The sequence below is a fragment of the Podarcis tiliguerta genome, assembly GCF_965153285.1.
Source record: "Podarcis tiliguerta genome assembly, chromosome: 14".
NCBI classification, from domain to species: domain Eukaryota; kingdom Metazoa; phylum Chordata; class Lepidosauria; order Squamata; family Lacertidae; genus Podarcis; species Podarcis tiliguerta.
The window spans coordinates 286,024-308,335 of NC_139547.1; the positions used below are offsets into that span (position 1 = coordinate 286,024).

Genomic DNA, 22,312 nt, shown 5'->3' on the forward strand with positions numbered 1-22,312 from the left:
CCCACTTATGCGGGGGTTGCGTTCTGGGGCCCCGCAAGCATAAGCGAAATGCACATAAGTGGGGAGCCCCCTGTGATACAGCTTCCCACCCAACAGCTGTTGTTGTGGGGGGGGGGTAGCGGAGCAACAGCGAGAACTCCCATTTTGGAGCCCTTGAAAACTTTTCTTTTTTACAGCTTTTAAAAACTTTATTTCTGGACTTTGGGCTCATTGACATCCTCTTCAGGCTCTGTGGAGGGTCTCTTCGCAAGCCTGTGGGATGGGAGTATCAATCGGATACTCCCTACTGATGTGGATAGATTCCTCCAAGTTAGTAGGCCCACCACCTGCCTCCTTGATCTGTGCCCATCTTGGCTGATTAGGGAGTGTCCAGATGTTGCGCGGACCCCCCTGGTTGAAATTATCAATTTGTCCCTTGACACGGGGACATTCCCAGGGGAACTGAAGGAAGCAGTGGTGTGTCCACTCTTAAAGAAAACTTCATTATATCCCTTAGACCTATCCAATTACCGCCCAGTTTCAAATCTTCCATACCTGGGTAAGGTAATTGAGAGAGCGGTTGCTGAACAGCTTGGTAGGTTTCTGGAGGAAACATCGGCATTAGATCCATTTCAGTCCGGTTTTCGTCCTGGTTTTGGGACGGAGACGGCTCTGGTTGCCCTAACAGATGATCTCCGTAGACAACTGGATCGAGGCGGGTCAGGACTGCTGATCCTTTTAGATTTGTCAGCAGCCTTTGACATGGTCGATCATGATCTTCTGGACCACCGCCTCGCAGACGTAGGGATACAGGGCATAGCCTGTAACTGGTTGTGCTCTTTTATCTCTGGTCGGGGACAGAGGGTAGCACTAGGGAGGGAAATGTCGTCGCACCACTCCTTGGTGTGGCAGGTGCCGCAGGGCGCAATTCTCTCCCCGATGCTTTTTAACATCTTTATGCGCCCCCTTGCCCAGATTATCCAGAGCTTTGGGCTGGGCTGTCACCAATATGCTGATGACACTCAGCTCTATCTGTTGATGGATGGCCACACCGACTCGGCCCCGAACACACTGACCAGATGTTTGGAAGCTGTGGCTGGATGGTTTCGTGGGAGCCGTTTGAAACTAAATCCTTCGAAGACAGAGGTCCTATGGCTAGGTCGGAATGGCATGGGGATGAGGGACCAACTCCCTTCTCTTGCGGGGGCCCAATTAGTGCCATTGCCTTCCGTTAAGAGTTTGGCTGTAATCCTTGACGCCTCCCTTTCCATGGAGGCGCAAGTCACAGCAACAGCCAAGGCGACATTTTTCCACCTTCACCGCATCAAGCAGTTGGTCCCTTACCTTTCCCGCCCCGACCTGGCCACAGTGATCCATGCGACGGTCATCTCCAGGCTTGACTACTGTAATTCGCTCTACGCAGGGCTGCCCTTGAAGCTGTCCCAGAAACTCCAGCGAGTACAGAATGCTGCAGCGAGGCTCCTCATGGGGTCTCTGCCATGGGAGCATATTCACCCAGTGCTTTTCAAGCTGCACTGGCTCCCGGTGGAGTACAGGGTCAGATTTAAGGTGCTGCTTTTGACCTTTAAAGCCCTTCACGGCCTAGGACCCTCATACCTATGGGACCGCCTCTCCCGGTATGCCCCACGGAGAGCCTCAAAGTCCATAAATAACAACACCCTAGTGGTCCCGGGCCCTAAGGAAGTTAGATTGGCTTCAACCAGAGCCAGGGCCTTTTCAACTCTGGCTCCGGCCTGGTGGAACGCTCTGCCTCATGAGACCAGGGCCCTGCAGGATCTGATTTCTTTCCGCAGGGCCTGTAAGACAGAGTTGTTCTGCCTGGCCTTTGGCTTGGAGCCAATTTGATTCCCTCCCTCCCTCTCTTTCTTTTTTCTTTTCCTTCTCCTCCTGCGATGAGGCTACATTTTAATATTTTAATGTTCCATTATTTTAATGTTGCTTTTTACTTTTGTTTTTAAGTTGTAATCATTCATCTTGTTTTTATTATTGCTTGTAAGCCGCTCTGAGCCCGGCCTTGGCTGGGGAGGGCGGGGTATAAATAAAAAATTATTATTATTATTATTATTATTATTATTATTATTGCAGTCAAGTACAACATTCCTAGAATGGACATGCTAGGAGATGCTTTGTACCAGCCAGGAGAAAACTTCTTGTTTTCTCCTGAGGTGGGACAAACTTCCTCTGCATGTGACCAGAGAGTAGGTGTGGCCTAATCTGGGCAAGAAGGAGCACACGTTCTTCTCTTGCTCTCTTCTTCTCAGCTTTGTTTCTCTCTATATGTGAGCAGAAGTGACTGCCTGTTTGCAGTCACTTAGGAATTAACTCCCTTATGGGTTAGTTCCACATGTGTATATAGTTTTGTAACCTAAGTCTGCCTTCTGGGATCCAACTGTGAACTGAATGAATGTGAGTAAACTACTTTTATATTGACTTTAATAAGATTGTCGTGTGTATTCTTTTTAAGAGGGACAAGAAGGGATCTTACAAGGAATCTTATTTAGAGAGGCTCAGACAAGCCTGCAACAAGCTAACTGCTGTGCAAATTTAAAAAGGGGGAATGTTTAAACTCTGCTAAGATATAGAACTAGCTAACACAAGTTAGGAAGGATATCATTAAACAATATATCCTCTCTTGAACATTCCCACAAAGCCATGGGGACTTTTCAGCTCTCTCCTGCTATGTCAGCTTTATGGAATTATTAACAGACCCATTACGTCTCTTATCGGAGAAGGAAGGCGGGGCGGGGGGGGGCGGAGAGAGAAAGTTCCAGGGTTAAAAATTAGAGTGGTGCAAACAAAAATAGCCTTTAGTTTGCCTTTCAGTTTAGCTCACTTCTGGGACCTGGAGTGTGCCAGCCACTCCTTGAAAGCGCTGCCAGGCTGAGAGGGGGGAGTGAAGTGGGTTCAGGGTTGAAATGTAAAAAACAAAACAAAAAACAGGGAGGCGAGGGAACAGATAGGCTATTTTTCTACCACAGGCTGACACAATATCAGTTTGTGAAGAATTTATATTTCATACATGCACAATGCTAGCTGCTGGAAACCACAGGAGGAGAGAGGGCTGCTCTTGTGCTCGAATCTTGCTTGCAGGTTTCCCACAAGCATCTGGTTGGCCACTGAGAAAAGAGGAGACTGGACTAGATGGGCCCCTTTGGCTGGATCTAGCAGGCTATTCTTCTGCTCTCAGGTTCAAGAAGGTAGTTCCCTTTTCCTTCCCATTACAGAGACCAAAACAAAAACACCCACCCACACCCCGAAGTTAAACCTTGCCAGGAATTCCCTATTAAAATGCCATTTCTGGGCAGCCTTGGTATGCTCAGAAGCCATCCTACATAAGAGGAAACCCACATACAGCTCCACAGACATATGGCCACACTTGTGCATTCAGACCATGTCTCACTCACAAGGGCTATTTTTTAAAAATTGCGCATTGCTGCAAATATGTGGAGAACTGAATTTAAGATTGCAAAATGAGAAAGTGAGGGAACTAACAGTCCAACTCCCATCATTCCTGCCCACTGGCTAGGACCAGCCACCCATGAAGCAAGCTGTGGTGACTCCTCAGGTGACAGGATCCACATGGGTAGCAGATCCTGATGCAGAGGTTTACTTTCCCCTTGTTTCTGATCTGCTCTCACTCCTTCTTCCCGGGGGGGGGGGGGCGGCATTTTGTGGTTCGCCTCAGGTGCCAAAATGTCTTGGGCTGGTTCTGCCATTGGCTGGGGCTGGTGCTAGCTGGGTCCAAGAACATCTAACAGACATGAAAACCCCCCAACGGACCCAATATCTACCAGGACCAGATTAACTGCCTTCTGCCCTCAGGTGGATGGAGGATCCTGTCTCACTGCCAGTGTTAAGTAAGACCCAACTACCCAATCCACTCAGTTTCAGGACCTGAAATGAGAACATGCACCACAGAACTTGGCTGGAAAACTGCACTGCAAAATTTGGAAACTTTCTCAGGGTGGTTGTGTTTTGGTTCACGTATTGTTTTGAAAAACACAATTTTGGCAGGTTCACTTTCAAAAGTGAACGTAATTTAATTTCTCCCTCCTCCCTTATTGTAGTCCAACAATGTCCAGAGGGCTCCACATTCCCCACTCGAGGACTCCACAGGAACCTCCATGGAAAAGCCCAGCTCTGCTTGGGACTTGTCTTGCAGCAAAGCGACAGCCTCCGGCAGTAGAAAAGCAAAATTGATGATAATGTGCTGGTCCAGGGGGGAGGTTACTGTGGGGTGAGGTCCAGGACCTGAGTCGAGGGTCGGCAGACAGTCCTCCACGGGCGAAGCAGGGTCCACAGCGAGGAGCCGGGCAAGGACAGGAACTCTGGGGGAACAGGACTGGGTGCTGGCCGAAACAGCTCTTCAACGACGTTGCTCCCGCAACCTGGGACCGGGCTGACTGGCCTTTATCATCTCTGAGGCCAGGGGCGGTCCCGGCCCCCAAGTGACCCGCCTCTCCTGGCCTTAAGGCGAGCACTCCTCCTGGGAGAAACCAGTTCCCTCCGCCTCTCTGCCCTGAGCCTCTGCAGCTCAGGAGAGGCCGGTGGGTTACTGGACCCAGGGGGAGACTCACTTTCCCCTGACAGGGCTGGGAGAGGTGCACCTGTAGGCAATGCATCCTCAATCGCCTCCGGAGCCAGAGTTGATTCACCTGGTGCCTGCTCCTGAGGATCCGGCACAGGTGCAGGCGCTTCAGGATCAAGGCCCTGCCCCAGCTCAGCCGGCCCTGGAGGCGGGGACTCCTGTGCAGGCTGGGATTCTTCCGGTTCAGCCTCTGAATCGGATTCCCAGGCCATCACAGATAAGGTGGAGGGAAGCAGACCTGATAAGGAAGAGACCAGGAGGAATACGGTCAGGCAGCAGAGCAGCTGGTGGAACCCCATTGTTCATGGGTCTTTTTTTTAAAAAAAAAATGCCAATAGGAAACATCTCTTTGTGACCTGCATGGCACTGGAAGACCATCGCAAACTGCAGGGACACTGGTCACCCTTTCCCAGGAAGACTGGGGGGGGGGGGAGGCCCATGGCCCAGTGGCAGAGCATCTGCTTTGTGCAAAGGCCACAAATTCAATCCCAGACATCTCAGAGAGATGTAGGAGCAGCTGGACATAGAGGATAGGGCTATTTTTTCATGGACACGAATCACCCCAGTCTCAGATAAGCCAGCAGGTGCAATGTTAACTAAGCCAGTTGCTATGGCAACAGCCCAGTGCCCTCTATAGATGATTAAGGGATATCAGCTCAGCAGTCTGGGCTCTTGAGCTCATTGGCCAGTCAGTGAGCCTCTCTGTGAGTCGGCGTCTGCGCTACGTCTTGAAGCTGGAGCAACAGGGAGACCACAGGAGGGGAGAGGGCTGCTCTTGTGCTCAAATCCCGCTTGCAGATTTCCTTGGGGGCATCCGGTTGGCCACTGTGAGAGCAGGAGGCTGGACCAGCTGGACCCCTTTGGCCGGATCCAGCAGATGCTCTGCTTTAGTTCTTAAGAGAAGGTCTCCAGAGCTGCATCTCTTATAGCTTCACTTTCTTTCACTAGCAGCAGCAGCAGGAAAATAGGCTTCCTCCTGCTTGCCTCTCCTTGCAAGCAAGAGGGGAGCGAAAGGGTGTTTGATTCCCTGAGACTCGGTCAGAAAGGAAGAATGTGATCTGAAGGGAGGGAGCTGGAGGACAGGCAGACTCGGAACGTCTGGTTCCAACATGTGGCACAAACAAGTTGTTAAGCCCTCTTGCACAACAACAGCATGGAATCTGTAAGCAAATCCAACGCATTTCCACTTCCTAACCTGATGCCTCTGGGAAGCCTGTCAGGGCAACGGCCCTCTTCACCTGAGGTCCCCACAGACTGGTATCCAGAGCCTGCTCCCTCTGAGTGCTGGAAGATTCAGGACAGATAAAAGGAAGTCCATCTGTGCACAGTGCAGAGTTAAACCATGGAACTCACTCCCACAAAATGCAGTAGAGACAAATTCATGGAGATTTCTGAGTTGGGGTTGAACAAAATGACTCTCAGCTTCCCTTCCAATTCTATCTGGTTGGCCACTGTGGGAACAGGATGCTGGACTAGAGGGGTCCCACTGGCCTGATCCAGCAGGCTCCTCTTACATTACTAGGTGCTTATGTTATTTAAATCTGGAGGTAGCATTTAGCCACAATGACTAAATAATAAGGCCGCTAATACTCTGTATTAATTGTATCAACTATTAATCCCACTCTTAAGCCCCAAAATGCTCCCACAGCAACTTACACGTTGCTTTATTATTAATGGTCCTTACCCTCAGGCTTAATTTTAGAAACACACACACACACAAGAAAAAAACACATCACAGAAGGAAAATGGACTAGGAGGATGGAGAACAAATCACAGACTTTGGAGTTGGAAGGGACTTCCAAGGCTCATCTAGTCCAACCCCCTGTAGTGCAAGAATCTCAGCTAAAGAATTCCTGTCAGATGACCATCCAACCTCTCCTTAAAAACCTCTAGTGAAGGAGAGTTCTTCCTGATGTTTGGTCAGGAAGCCATCCTACTCTTCGGAGGAGCAGAAAACAAGCATGCTCCATCATCCACATGACAGCTGTTCAGATATTTGAAGGTGCCTATAATAGCACCTCCATTAATTTTTCTAATCTTTCCTTAAATGAAGTTGCTAAGTTCCCATGGTTGGGATTCTAGAGATTGCCCCCCCCCCCATCACCCTCACAAGCTGGCACCTCTAGTGGAGCAGCCACTGTCCCTCACATCCTCCGGCCTCTGGCCAGCCCTATAGCTTCAATCTGAGTTGTGGATATTTTTGGATATAGTATTTTTTGATATGGATTGAAACGAGAGTAGCAGAGGACCTTTAAAGAATGTTTAGAGAATGCTCCCCACTTTACATGCTTTCACTTTTGCACAGGGGGCCAGAAACGTAACCCCCACGTAAGTGGGAAGTTGCCTGTAGTCTATTGCCAGAGCAACACCTGCTCTTCTGCTCTTAGATGCCACCTCTGCAGGGAGCTAACCATGGTCCTGTTCTCCTGCAAACTACCCTGGACTCCATCAAAGCTTGTCCTCTGCAAACTCCAACCTGGAGCAGGTCAACCTCTCTGGAGCGAGACTGTGTGCGTTTTGCTTGGTGAAATCGCAGCAGTGGTTGTCGTGTTGTAGTCAGGGGTGGGTGATGCTTCAGTGCTCTGCATCTCTCTCTCTCTTTCCAGGGTTAGCAGAGCTGGAATATATGGGGCAACTTGCATGCCCCCCCCCCCGATGTTGCTGGATGTTGCTCCCATTGGCCCCGACCACTGGTCACACTTGCTGGGGCTGTTGGAAGTTGTAGCTCAACAACACCAGAGGTCCACAAGTTCCACCTCTGTGAATGAAGCTTAGTGAATCCCAGCTCAAAACCCCAGCCATCGTGTCAGAAACTGGGTCTGATGATATGGAGGACAGGGAAGGGAACATAATCAGAGATGGCTGCCCGCCTTCCAGCTGGCAGGGTTAAAATATGAGGTGGAGCTGTCAAGTTCCTCATAGCTACTTAGTTACACAGCAGGTGAAGGGGACGTTGCCAGGGTCCTACCCTGCTGCTGCTAGCAAAACTCCACTGAGAAATCCATCCTCCCTGGAAACACACACTTCTGTAAGGGACGCTATATTGGAAGACTGGTTGGATCAGGGCAGTCCTCCAGATATTATCATTAATGTCATCATCATTATTTATTAAATTTGTATACCGCCCTTCATCCGAAGATCACAGGGTGGTTCACAACATAAACATATGAAACAAAAACACAGAATACCCTGTATACCCATCGTGTTGTTGGACTCCCATCATTCCTGACCATTGCCCATGCTGGCTCAGACTTGAGGATCCTGGAGACCAACATCATCCTATACCAGGGATGGGGTGGGGGTTCAGATTGAGGGTCACACTGTCTTCTGGACAACTTTCCAGGGGCCACATGTCAGGCAAAAGTAGCAGAGCAACCCAGGAACATTTGTGAGGGATGATGGGTGTTGCATTGCAGCAACATCCAAAGAGCCATGGGCAGTGGCAGACCTCGGGGTCTCAAATTTCAGTGGTGCCGTGTGTGCGATGCCAAAATTTGGCACCCCGGCCTCTAGTCTTCCATTCTACATCATAATTGTGGCCCCATGAGATTCTGTGCCCAGTGCAACTGAACCTAAATCTGCCTCTGCCAGAGGCTGCCCATCACTGTCTTAGAATCCAAAAGTGTGCAATCAAAGTGTGCGAGACGATCTGAGGTTTGTTTGCTGGCTTAAGTGTCTAGTTCTCATGATTACAGAAGTTTGAAACTCTTCTTTCGGAACGGGCTAAATGATCTGAAACAGGAGCACAAGTAGAAGGAAGCTTGTTGTTCCAGAGGCCTCATGCGTCAGAGGTCTAGGCATAAGCACTGTGCCAGGGCTGTGTGGTATTTTGACTGGGACAGGAAATTCATGTTGCAGAACTGGTGCACATTGGGTCTGCCTGGTTTATGAAAATGACATGGAAATCACAATGCTGACATAAGAACATCGGTAAGCAAATTACTTGTTGCTTCTCTGCATTTTTCAGCAGCAGGAGTTACTGACTCAAGGCTTAAAACAACATTCTGGTACAGCGAGAAACTCTGGAGTAAGTCCAAGCCAGGCCTGGTTTCCTTTCTATGCTGTAATTTATTCTAATATTTCCCTGAGAAAACAAAGCCCACGCACCAGGCCAATCTATCAGCCAGCAAGTGTTGACAGTAACTAACTCCACTAACTTTGACATCCTTCCAATCAGCCAAGGAAAGGCGCCTGCCTGGAAGCAATTTATACCTACGGACATGGACATCCACCCCTCTTCTCAGAATCCTGTCTTGTAGGCACAATTGTGAAGTAGCTGTGAATAACAAGAGGTCACGCTCCACCGTAGCTCTTAGCTCCTTGCTCCTGTCGTTGCTCCCTTTCCTGCATTCGCCCACTCCCACCCCACCTGCCCATGTGACTCGGACTTTCAACTTTTTGCAAATGAAAACAGGGACACTCCTTAACTTCAACATCATTGTTCCCGCAGCAAGGACCTGCTTCCCAATCCACTGCAGTGAGGAAGGTGAATCTCTGGTTCATCGGCTGGGTGTGACTGCAGGGCACCCCTATCTGGCCGGAGGCCTCCCATCACTGCTGCCAAATCCTTTCCCTTCTGAAATCTCTTCATGTCAAGTCCAGGCTTGCTAATCAAGGTTGACACAGACATACCTATCTGCCTCTGTTTCCCCTTTCCAAAGTATTTGCAAATATGTCCTCTTTTCCCCCACCCCTCTCTGCCCCTCCCACTTTCTTACTGACCACACCTGCTCAGAATCCACATTTGGGGAGGATTCAGATGCTGCAACAGCTTCTGCAAGGGTGAGAAAACACACACTTGAATATGCATGACTATGCTTGGTGAGCCACAGGAAATGCAAAAGGTGGTTACAGGAGTACCATCTCGCCTGGCAATAAAGCACATGCTCCGCATGCAGAGCCCCAGGTTCAATCATTTGCAGTTAGAACAGGGGTGGCTAATCTGCAGCCTTCCTGTAACTGCTGAATTACAACTCCTGTCATCCCTGGTCATGCTGGCTGGGACTGATGGATTTGAGTCCAAGCATATCTGGATAGCGAACCTGTGACTCTCAAATCCATCAGCCCCAGGCACTGTCAAGGCCAAAGGCTCTCCGAGTTAGATGGCTCTCAAGTGGGACAGCTGGAAATGACCACTCTTTAATGAGAATATACGAAGTCAGGCCATTGGTCTATCTAGCTCAATATTGTCAACACTGATTGGCAGCAGCTCTCCAGGGTTTCTGACAGGAGGCATCCTTGGTCCAACCTGGAGATGCTGGAGATTGAACCTGGCACCTTGGACAGGCAAGGCAGACACTCCACCACGGAGCTACTGCCCTTATGGAGACCCTACCAATCAGAGTCCACAATACCTGGCCACAGGGACCAAAAGCCTTTCTCATTACAAGGCATTTCAGTATGTCCAAGTGCCTCTTAGAAGCTGTAGAATGTGCATTGATGACATGGGGGCAGGGAGAGGCATGCATGGTGTTCGGCTGAAGCTCAGATCAGACTGTGTGTCTCCAGCTCATTTCATGCTCTCAGGAACCCTGAAAAAGTTCACAGAATCATAGAATTATACAGAGTTGGAAGGGAATCAAAGGGTCATGTAATCCCTGTGCATCAATGTGCATGCTTTGATGTGGGTGGGGAACTTATCTGACACATGGGATTCTCCCCAGCCCCGCCCCCTTCTCTTAGCCCCCCCCCCGCCCCGCCTTCCTGCATGTATTGCATCCTGGAACTCCCATGTTGCCTCTTACTTCTTTGGGTGGAGGATAAAAGAGGAGTGTGTAGAAACCAGCCTCATGTTTCCTCTGCCCACTGTTGCCTTTGGCTCCGCCCACCCCTGAAATGTGGCCCTCGGGAGCTTGTCCAGAATGGGCTCAACATCCCGAGTTCAGGGAGAGCGTTGTGATCTTCAAGATGTCAAGAGCGAGTCTCGTCCCCAGGCTATGAGCAAAGGCTCCTCAGCCAGGGCTTGTGCTGGTTGCATTTCCAGCCACAGGCTGGCAGCTCCTGGGAAGTGAGGGGGAAGAGCAGGATAGAAATAGGGGCCACCCACCCTGAGTACAAAGAGTCAAATGGGATTCCCCCCCTGCGCAGCCTCCCTCTGCCAAGGCAACGCAGCAGGTCAACATGTCTGAGCCTTTTTCAGACCATCCTTTGCCCCAGTTCACCATAAACAAAAGCTCCTGCACCCATTTTTAAAAACTAATTAATGACGATACAACGGACCCTTTGAATTTTGCCCCAAAATACACTTTAAGTAACAAACCAAGCAGAACATAAAAATTGTGGTTCCCAAGTATTGTTTTGATTTTAGAATACAAAAAATAATAATCCTGTAGTTATCTCTGTGGACAGTTTAGAAAAAAAATACAAAGGTGCTGATACCTTGTGTGTTTGTGTGATTTCCCAAAAAGATCCATTCTGTTGCACCAAAATTTACATTCCAATCCCTCTGCCTTAAAAAAAAACACTTATTTAAGCTCACCACAACCTATCTAGAAAGTACTGTTGTGATAAGCAGCAAACAACCCTGATCTCATTCACCAATTCAGTGGGGAACTGGGCACAATTAGGATGAGAAAACTCTAGAAGATCAAGCCTGAGAAGCAGCAGAAAACAAATAATGAACTCCAAGATGACAAAAGTTCTGTTTCCAATTCGTCTACAAAACATATTTTCTCACTTCCTCTGTAAACAATGCAGATTGGGAAGCCAGCAAACCCTGAGCAGAGGAAGACAGGATGGTGTGTTCGCTGGAATGCCATTTTGCCTCCCTGTTCAGTTCGGACGAAGAGAGAAGCTACAACATGGAGTTGGTTTGCTGGTGCTGCAAGCTTCCCTTTTTGATTGTATGCATACTGAGGGGCCTTGAAGGCACCCAAGTCCACCTGGCAATGAGGCCTCCACCTCACCCTCCCATTCCTAAACCCCTTTAAAAGTACAAGCCTGGCTGTATGGTAGGAAGGCACACTTCTCATGCCCAGATGTACTCTTGTCCAGGCACAGAGGAAAATGCAAGCCCAGCTCATCCTCCTGCCAGGCAAATGAGAGCCAGGAGGTACTAGAGGCTGTCATACATCCGCAAGGTCTTCTCCAGCTGCTGACTGACTCTCTGGTAGAAGATGATCTGTTGCTTGAGGTATGACTGCATCATCCTCTTGAAGTCCAAGATGCGCCTCTCGTGGAAATGGTTCATCTCCGCCTGCAAGGCAAAGCCCACCACGCGGCAGCGCTTGCGGATCCCGTCTGCCTCCTCCTGGTCCATCTTCCCCTCGTCGCTCATCCTCTGGCTCTCCTTCACCTTGGCAAAGGCACCTGCCCGGGGGGAGCGGGGCAGAGAGAGACAGCAGGCAAAGGCAACACCATTAGATGGAGGGTACCCCACTCATAATCCTCGGTCTCCCCTTTTAAAAGGCACCGTTTGCTTTGGTGGTTCCCAACTTCATTTTGGGCGACCCCCCCACCCCTTTGGTTCATCCCCAGTGCCCCCTATTAAACCCTATAAAAGCATCATTCAGAATAGCAGTTTGCATGACCCACTAAGGAAGATATTAACACAGTAAAATTCAGACCAGTAACAATTAATTGCACATTTATTCAAAATCCAATTAAAGCTATTTAGTTTAGTTTAGTTTAATTAATTCAACAAAACTGATGAACACTCAGGCCCAAGGGAAACCTGAGGTTTACAGAAGCAGAAATGAAAACACAGTCTGAAAACAGTCCAATGAGGACTGAGCACACTCAGTGGCTGCAGAATAAACTGGGTATTAATCCCTCTATCAGCGTTTCTCAAATTTGGGTCCCCAACTGTTGTTGGACGACAACTCTCATCATCTCCTACCACTGGTCCTGCTAGCTAGGTTGATGGGAGTTGTAGTCCAGCAACAGCTGGGGACCCAAGGTTGAGAAACATTGCAAGTGGATACCTGGCACATTTTTATCAGGGCCAATGTGAGCAGGGTGTGGGGACCTGGTACAATTTTCGGGTGCCTGACTATCTGGCATGTTTTATGTAATTCTCAACAGAATATACAGTTAATGTCCAATGCATGCACAATCCTGAGTAACATTCTTGTAAACTTGTGCTGTGAATCAAGCATTTTCAACTCTATACAGATATTTGATTCTGCACTTTGACAGTGTGACAGCCCAGACACATCTTACTATGCACAGTTGCATTTGTATGTTTTTCTAAGTGAACACTGTGGAAATGCAACAAAGTTGTATAGTGCACATTGTGTTGTGTTACATGTACAAGTTTAACATTTAAAGTATAAGGTTTGTTTGACTACAATCATGGGGGTGTTGATATTATTGATATTAGTCATTAGGATCTTAATATTCTCAACAAGTACAAATATTATCATATCTATTCTTAACATAAAAATAAAATTGCAATTTATTTTATAGCCTTGTAAAAAAAATAAAAATTAGCCATTCCGCCCTTGCTGAGGGGCCCATTTTTTTTTAATTCTTTACTTGTGCCTAAACCTGCTCTCAGTCGTCCTGATTCTTATTTTACACTAATGCAAACCATTTCAGTTCTACCAAACCATCTCAAATAAACTGTCTCACATTCCAAGGTAGTAATGATTACCACAATATTTACCATGGCCTTAACAGGTCAGGGTTTCTTGTTGGTTTAAGTTAATTTTGGAACCAGAAGGTTGCAAAAAGACTGCTCTGTGTTCTGATCTTGCTTTGACTTCTTGACTTCCTTATATCTTCCTTAAAATCACTGTCCCCCTTCTCCAAGCTAAGCATGATGCAATCTAGTTCTTAAGTGTGGAAATAAATAATTAAAAGTGCAGTTTGACCTCAAGCAAGACAGACTGGGAAAGTCAGAGATATGACATTTGGATTGTCATATCAATAACCTTTGATATAAACAAGCTTTGTGCATTTGCCCATGCAAGCAAAAAAGTCAGGAAGCTACAGTTAAACTATAGTTTCCTGTTGTATCTAAACTAGAAAACTGTGGTTGATCTAAAGTTTACTAACAGTGGAATCCTATATGTGGTCTGCTCAAACATATCTTTTCTGTAAACTGCTTTTTTTTTTTTACAATCAAGCAGTTAATTAATTAATTAATTAATCTCCTAGCTGGCTAGGAGAAGTGGGGTGAGCATGCCAATATATTTTCTAGTATTTCTTTAAGCACACACAGCCCAGAAATATCACCAGATATATGAAAATGGATGCAGCTCTTACAGGAAACATCTCTCATGCTCTCTTTTGGGGTATATTAAAGAAGCAGTTCCAGCATGAGATAGGGAGATGGTTCTTTATTTGCTCAGATTACCATGACTTATAACTGGGGGGAGATTCAACCACCAAGCTTGGAAGGCTGGCTAACATCAATGCCACCCGAGTGAAAAGGACTATTGGTCTAAGACAAGGCCAAGAACAAGGCTGGCCCTACCATTAGACAGAATGAGAATCTGGGGGCCGTAGCCATCTCCATTTTCCCAGGGTCTCCTCAAGTAGCTTGCTCTGGGGCCCCTAAGCAAGTCTACAACCCTCAGGTACAGTGGAAGATGTTGCCCCATAATCACAAATAAAATTTAACTGCTGGTCTCGTAAGAAGATGCATGCAGAAGGAGAGGAAGGCACCATCTTATCCTTTGCTTCAGGCAACAAAATGTCTTGGGCCAGCTCCCAAGCAAGCAAGAGGCATCCCGTTAGCCACTACGGACTTCAGCAGGACTCTCCTCGTGTTCGCAAGATTCTGAATCTATAAAGAATGAAGCCAAGAGTCCTCACTATCCAGCTGCCACCTCACGCTAATGCAAATGAAGAAATAACCCAGTTTTTGGCAATAAATAATTCAGATGGACTGCCTAATACACGAGGCAGGCACAGCGGACTGCCTTCTGCTCTCGCTGCTGCACAGTGGCCACCCTTCGGACTTACTCAGGCATAAAACCGCATCTTCTGGGCACAAAAAGAAGGGATAGCATTGGAAGAGTGCAGAAACCAGGCCACCTGCTGTCATTTGCAAAGTACTCCCCATCTATAATTGATTGGGTTTTGTACTTTCTCACTGCATGCACCCGTTCACATCTGCTTGCAAAACTTGTGCCACTATTGCCATGGCATCTGCATTTGCACCAGCGAATTTATTCTGTCTCAAAATTATTGGTATTAGGTAGTTAGATTTTGAAGACTGCAAACCAGGTAACTGTGCAGCATGATCCTCTGAGTTTGATGGTACTTATTCCCAAGTACTTAACTCACAAATAAGAAAAGATTGCCATCATATGATGCAGTCTTGTGGATGCCCCACCTTGTCCACTCGCCTGTTCTCACAGGGGCCAGCCAGATGCCTCCAAAGGAAACCCGCAAGCAGGATCTGAGCACCAGAGCAACTCTCCTCTCCTGCGGCTTCCAGCACTTGGGATTCAGAAGCCTGTCTGCCTTCCATTGTGGAGGCACAGCAAAGCCACCAAGCCTTCAATTAGGTTTAACTATGAAGAGAATGGGGCTTGCAGACTGATCCTTGGTGTGGGAACAGGAGTGCCAGGAGGACTCCGTGGAGGATGTTCTGCCCAATCTTGGCTGCCCTTCAGTCTCATTTGGGGCAACACCCTTCCTGACCTGGTTAAAAATTCTTGGGCATTAGGCTCTCCTCTCCAGCTACTTTCTTCAGCCAAATCTTCTCTGGATTGAATCTTGCCTGTCTTTATTCCAACTCTTGTTATCTTCACAGGGACTTGGGGTTTTTTCAGTGAACAGAAAGCAGATAATCAGACCAATTCCAAATTAATCCAGCCCCCAAATCCCTACGTAGACAAGCTTAATTTGCTCCTCAAATCCTTCCTCCGCCAGTCTGAAGGAGAACAAAATGAAACTATTCCAAAAATAAGCAGCTAAATGTCAAAAATAAGTGTCTAGACGAAAAGATTCAGCAAGATTCTGCATACTCTCGACGCTTCCCATGTGCCAACAGAATGTTGCCTCACTTCAGGAAACCATGACTTTTCCTGCCTCCTGGTCTTTCCTGAGTATAGGACTTTGGGGCAGGCCCCTGCCCCAGGTGGCAGCAGGGGTAGAAAAGCCCCCACAAAGGCAGCAGGGCTGGGAGCTGACATAATACAGATCACAGTTGAAAAGCCACCATCTAAGTTCATTGGGCTGCATCCAGTGCTAGTTGTACTTAGAATAGGCCCATTGGCATAAATGGGTATCATGATCTAAGGTATTTGGATACACCCCATCAAACCCAGAGCTTAAGCTTACCCAATTGCACCATTGTAAAAGCAATGATCCTACCCCTAACCCTACTTACCTGGGAGTAAGACCGATCCAGCTCCTAACAGTCAGCGTTGGGGAGCCTCTCCTTGGCTGGATGGCCTCCTGTCTGGGATGCTGCAGTTGCAGGATTCCTGCATTGAAGAAAGGGGCCAGACTGGATGGCCACTAGGATACCCTCTACCTCTATTAATTCTATTAATTCACCAGCATGTCACTGTTTACATTATCAAGATGCCAAGAGAATATGTGGTTGGAAATACCCACGTCCTGCCCTTCTTTACAAACTGTCAACCTTAGATGGGTGGGGAACTGCTTCAGATGTTGCTGGACCAGAATTCCCATCCTCCCTGACCACTAAGCATGCTGGCTTGGGCTGATGGGAGGCCAGAACCATCTGGAAGGCGAGAGGTTCCCCAGCCCTGTCCTAGGAGAAGAATGGCAGAGAAGAGAATATGATATAGAAGAGGTCTGAAATAGAATCCTGCAATACCCCAAAAGCCCACTGAACGCATAGGCTTGCTCTCCCAGGGGTGGTGAATTCTCCCACCCTCAATAGCTCCAGGGAGTGGGAGCGGGCTGGGAAAGGGCCTTCTCTGTGGTGGCTCCTGAACTGTGGGACCCACAAAAGTGAGTCTGGTGCCTTCACAGCGACAGATTCTGGAGGATGCTGCAGACGGCTTCTCACCCTGGCCTTGGGCACCTGAGGACAGGCCTTACTTTTATGGCTTCAAGTTGTTCTTTTAAACTGTTTTAATAATAATAAATAAAAAAATTGTCCAGCAGCACCTTAGAGACCAACTAAGTTTGTTCTGGGTAAAAGCTTTCGTGCGCATGCACACTTCTTGAGATACACTGAAACAGAAGTCACCAGACAGCGCATGGAAATGCCGTTTACCTTCCCACCGGAGCAGTACCTATTTATCTACTTGCACTTTGACGTGCTTTCGAACTGCTAGGAGCTGGGACCGAACAACAGGAGCTCACTCCATCGCGGGGATTCGAACTGCTGACCTTCCGATCAGCAAGCCCTAGGCTCTGTGGTTTAGACCACAGTGCCACCCATGTTTAGTTGTTGTTGTTTAGTCGTTCAGTCGTGTCGAACTCTTCGTGACCCCATGGACCAGAGCACGCCAGGCACTTCTGTCTTCCACTGCCTCCCGCAGTTTGGTCAGACTCATGTTTGTAGCTTCGAGAACACCGTCCAACCATCTCGTCCTCTGTCGTCCCCTTCTCCTTGTGCCCTCAATCTTTCCCAACATCAGGGTCTTTTCCAGGGAGTATTCTCTTTTCATGAGGTGGCCAAAGTCTTGGAGTCTCAGCTTCACGATCTGTCCTTCCAGTGAGCACTCAGGGCTGATTTCCTGAAGAATGGATAGATTTGATCTTCTTGCAGTCCATGGGACTCTCAAGAGTCTCCTCAGCACCATAATTCAAAAGCATCAATTCTTTGGCGATTAGCCTTCTTTATGGTCCATGTTTAGTAATAAGTTGTAATTCAGTAACTTCTCTTTCAAGTCTATTTCTGAAATTATTTTATAATAAGACAGCTGCTTTGAGTTCCTGTATTGAATGTCCTGGGAGGTTAAAGTGTTCTCCTACTGGCTTCTCTGTCTTGTGATTCCTGATGTCAGATTTGGCGTGGGTTTGGCCTGTTTGTCCAATATAGAGAGCTGTAGGGCGTGCTGGCATTTGGTGGCATACACAATGTTGGAAGATGAGCAAGTAAATAGTCCTGAGATGGTATGTTTGATGTTGTTGGGTCCAGTAATGGTGTTGTCTGGGTTTATGTGGCAGCAAAGTTGGCATCTAGGTTTATTGCAGGCTCTGGTACCAGTGTCCATGTTAAGCCTGGTTGCTGTATTATTGTGGGTGAGGAGTTGTTTAAGATTGGGTGGCTGTCTGTAGGCAATGAAAGGTCTTTCCTCCCAGAGCTTGAGAAAGAGAACTGTTGTTGTCTAGGAGAGGTTGCAAATCTCTGATGATGAGTTGAACTGTTTTAACTTGGGAGCTGTATATGATAACTAGTGGTGTTCTGTTATTTTCTCTTTTGGGTCTGTCTTGCAGCGAATTCTCTCTAGCTTTCAGTCTGGCTTTTTTTTATCTGTTCAACAAATCTGTTCGACTTCATCAGGTGGGTATTTTAGTTCCAAAAAGGTTTGCTGTAGATCTCTTAGGTGAGAATCCGTGTCTGTAGAGTTGGAACAGATGCAGGTGTATCATAGAGCCTGGCTATATACAGTTGATTGTTTGGTATGTTTGGGATGGTAGCTGGAAGCATGTAGATATGTTTGTCGGTCAGTTGGTTTCCAGTATAAGGTGGTGTCTATGCACCCATCCTGTATTTTTATAGTAGTGTCCAGAAAATATATTTCTTGCATAGACCAGGTCACTGAATGTCTGGTGGAAGGTGTCCAGGGTCTGCTCACCATGTGTCCAGATAATAAAAAAAATTGTCAATGTATCATAGGTACAAGAGAGGTTTGAGTGGGTAGGAGTTTAGGAAGCGTTGTTCCAAATCTGCCATGAAGATGTTGGCATACTGGGGGGCCATGCGGGTGCCCATTGCTGTGTCGCTGATCTGGAAGAACAGGTCATCTCCAAATTTGAAGTGGTTGTGGGTGAGGACAAAATGGCAGAGTTTGGTAGCAAAGTCCACTGTGATTTTATCTGAAATGGTGTTCCTGTTTTAATATTGTGTTTTAATGCTGCAGCAGACCCTGGGCAGTAGGGTGAAGGGCAGGTGATAAGTGAATACTGTAATTATAATAAAATATGGTGCAGTGAAGTTAGGAACTTTCAGTAGGCAAACTTTGGTCAAGCTGAAGAAAAGCACTGTGGGAAAACCAAAGGCCAAATGATTTATGGGAAATATACGTCTGTTGCTTTAAAACTGTAGACTAACTGGCTCTGGGAGTGTGAATACTTATCTCATGCATCTGCAGGAAGGAAAACTTCCAGTTGATTAGTGGTGATTTAACACCTGGTTACTAAGAGCTGTCCCTGTGTGAATAAGGGCTATCAAGCCTCATTACAGGAGGCTGTGTCTCTGAGAAGTTTGGGAGGAACGCTTTGATCCCAAGGTTTTGAGTACAAACAAGCTTCAGCTGTCACAAGCTGAGTTATTATCCAACTCGGTGACCATTGGTAATTTTTGAATTAATTAGAAATTCTGATTGGTCCTTGGGGGTCTGATTACATGTGGGGTTTTAAGGATAAAAACCTTAGGAAAGGAGCCGGCAAGCGGGCAACATCCACCTGCCCTTCTGCCAGATTCACCACCTTGTCGGCAGTCGTCATTCATGTGTGTTCTTTGTGATGAAGAATTCCTGTTGTCTTCTTGAGATGCGGATTCAGCTGAGAACTTTACGAACTGTCTTAACTTTTCTTGTGTTCTTGTTTTGTAAGTACCGTATTTTTTGCTCTATAGGGTGCACCTGACCATAGGGCACACCTAGTTTTCAGAGGGGGAAATCAAGGGAAAAAATATGATCCCCCCCCCCAGCTCTGGGAGCAGCAGACAGGCTGCACACAGCCTGTGCACTCCTCCCAGACCTTCTCGCTGCTATTGCGGGAGGTGGGTGAATTCCCCCATTGCCCGCAAAAGCCCACAGGAGGGGGAAGGGACTGACTCGGCCTTGGGGAAAAGCCTCCAAGAGCGGCGCGCTCTTTAAAGGCTGCACGACTCCTGCGGGCTTTTCTGCAAGGTGGGGGAAATCCCCCACCTCGTAGAAAAGCCCACAGAAGCCGCACAGCCTTTAAAGAGGGTGTGGCTTCTGCTTGCTTTTGCGGGAAGTGGGGGAATTCCCCCATCTCCCGCAAAAGCCCACAGGAGCCATGCACCCTTTAAAGAGCACGCGGCTACTGTGGGCTTTTTGACCGAGCGCTGCGTTCCCCCACCGCCAGCCTCCAAACCAGGTCCGGGAGCAGCGCGAAGGCGTCGCACGCCTTCCCGCTGCCCCCTGAGCCTGTGGGGCTGGCGGTGGGGGGAAGCGCTGCTTTCCCCCACCGCCAGCCTCAAAGACCAGACTCTCCTGTCTTCAGCGAAAGCAACGCAAAGCCTCTGGAGCGCAGGCTTTGGAGGCTTCGTGTTGCTATCGCTGAAGCCAGGGAGCCTGCTTTCGCTCTATAGGACGCACACATTTCCCCTTCATTTTTGAAGGGGAAAAATGTGTCCTATAGAGCGAAAAATACAGTACGTTTACCTAGCGATGCTTTACAATGTTGTTATTTTCTTGTCTGAACCACATAAGAGATGTGCCTACTTTTAAGTATGTTTAATCTTGTTTTTTAAATAAGTTTTAAAAAAGGATTTTCCTATTTTGTTCTGTGTGCCTTTCTGGGGAAAGTTTGAATCCAAAGTCTGACCACTTAGCCTCCTACTGAACCTGTTGAATTTCTGCCTGCAATTTGTGGTAAAGCAATGCAGGGTGGGGGCAGCCGGTAACAAGGAAGAGTAACCTTCTCTCTTGGGTTAATCTTCTGGGCTATCCCTGGACAAGGGAGTGGTGGCAGCAACTACCCCTTCTGTTGTGTTTTGTCCTGAAAAAGTAAATGCTGTGGCACCACCTTCCCTCTCCTAGCCGGGTCCCGCTGGATTGTAGGACAGGTGGGGAAGGTGGGTGTGGCCCAGCATTACTACAGATGGGATGCACTGTAATGCTGACCTTATTCACCATCCACCATTCATTTCCTCCCAAGGAAGACAGCAAGAGCATTTGCCTTTTTAGTGGGAGAAGCAACAAGAGGAACAGCCATTTTAGATCTGGTCCTAACCAATGCTGATGACCTGGTTAGTGGGGTAGAAGTGGAAGGATCATTAGGCGCGAGTGATCATGCTCTTCTGAAGTTTACTATACAGCGGAAAGGAGCAGCCAAGCATACTGGGACTCAATTTCTTGACTTTAAGAAAGCCGACTTCATAAAACTTAGGGAAGTGCTGGGTGAGATCCCATGGACAGTAATACTAAATGGAAAGGGAGTTCATGATGGCTGGGAGTTTGTTAAGAGGGAGATAGTAAAAGCACAACTTCAGGCAATACCAATGAGACGGAAACATGGAAGGTGCCTAAAGAAGCCAGGGTGGCTATCTAAAGGATGTCACATAGAGGAGGGAGAAAGGTTGTTTTCTGCTGCTCCAGAGAAGCGGACACGGAGCAATGGATCCAAACTACAAGAAAGAAGATTCCACCTAAACATTAGGAAGAACTTCCTGACAGTAAGAGCTGTTCGACAGTGGAATTTGCTGCCAAGGAGTGTGGTGGAGTCTCCTTCTTTGGAGGTCTTTAAGCAGAGGCTTGACAACCATATGTCAGGAGTGCTCTGATGGTGTTTCCTGCTTGGCAGGGGGTTGGACTCGATGGCCCTTGTGGTCTCTTCCAACTCTATGATTCTATTATTCTAAGGCAGGCCAGGCATATGCCCACATAAGACACCAGAGGGTGGGAAGGGGCCTCTCTGTCTACTGCCCCCCCCCTCCCGCTTTTAAACCATGTGCTGAGAAGCTGCTGGGACTCACTGCTTTCCTGCTGTCCTTTCCCTTTCCTCCTGGCACTTGCATGCAAGTAAACAGGATCTTGCTTCCCTAGGAGTTCATGCCCTCCCTCACTGCTGACCGGAGGTTATATAATCCATTGTGGCAGCCCAGGAAGCAGTTATGGAGCTGGCCTCATGACACCCCCCACCCTGCTTACGATTCCTGCCTTTCTTCAGCAGAAAAAGGACATCTTACAGAACAGAAAGCAGAGTTTGGGTCAAGCTCCAGAGACCTTGAGATGCTGCTGCACCACAACTCCCATCATCCCTGACAGTTGGCCATGCTGGCCTGAGTTCATGGGAGTTGTAGCACACCGACACTTGGAGGGGCCCTCTGCTCCCTCCCCCTGCACTCACACAGCCGCAAAGGTTTCACTGATGGCCATGGCGGGGCAGGGGGATTTCTAAAACTGCCGGGGTTTGGTCTGGATGACCCCTTGGCTACCTTTCACAGTGGGGACACAGGTTTCTGGGCAGGAGTTGATCACGGTGAGGGTTTGCCTTGCTCTTAGCACGTTTCTCCCTTTCCTCCTGAGTTTGCATGTCTTCAAAGTCCATGACACCTTTGGTGAAGGCTGTTCTCCAATTGGAGTGGCAGCTGTATATAATACAGCTCGGCAGCTGTATCCATGACTGAGCAGCCCTATTTAGGATCCACTCTGCTCACCCTGAAAAGGGGGAGGAGCTAGAAAAGGTGCCCTAAACATAGTCTGCCTCCCTTTTTCCCTGACTGGATTACCACGCCCAGTGGGGTCAGCAGTGGTTGTAAAAGACAATTGAACTTTGGAACATGAAATATACGGACTGTGTTAGATAACTCTCACAATAAAGTAGGTTCCATGATGTGATGTAGATTTCCCAGAACATTTTGACTTTAAACTTTCCAGAGGAGAATCCTTTGCAAACTAGGGAGATTTGCATAGGGAATTTTTCCAGTGCCCT

At 47.9% G+C, this 22,312-nt stretch overlaps 1 protein-coding gene across 3 annotated transcripts in view; it reads right to left on the reverse strand.

Moving 5' to 3' along the window:
• Positions 1-2,088: 2,088 nt before the first annotated feature.
• The window catches only part of SNX33 (sorting nexin 33), a 49,654-nt gene continuing 29,430 nt past the window's right edge, over positions 2,089-22,312 (reverse strand). Inside the window, exons 3-4 of one of the 3 annotated variants that reach the window (XM_083412793.1) lie at positions 15,873-15,969; positions 10,810-11,896 (exon numbers count right to left, since the gene is read on the reverse strand). In XM_083412793.1, the coding sequence (XP_083268919.1) occupies positions 11,653-11,896; positions 15,873-15,969 (341 nt within the window). In that variant the 3' untranslated portion in view covers positions 10,810-11,652. Of the gene's footprint in view, positions 4,827-10,809; positions 11,897-15,872; positions 15,970-22,312 lie in introns of those variants that run through there. The other 2 variants (XM_083412792.1, XM_083412794.1) reach the window with 2 other exon arrangements.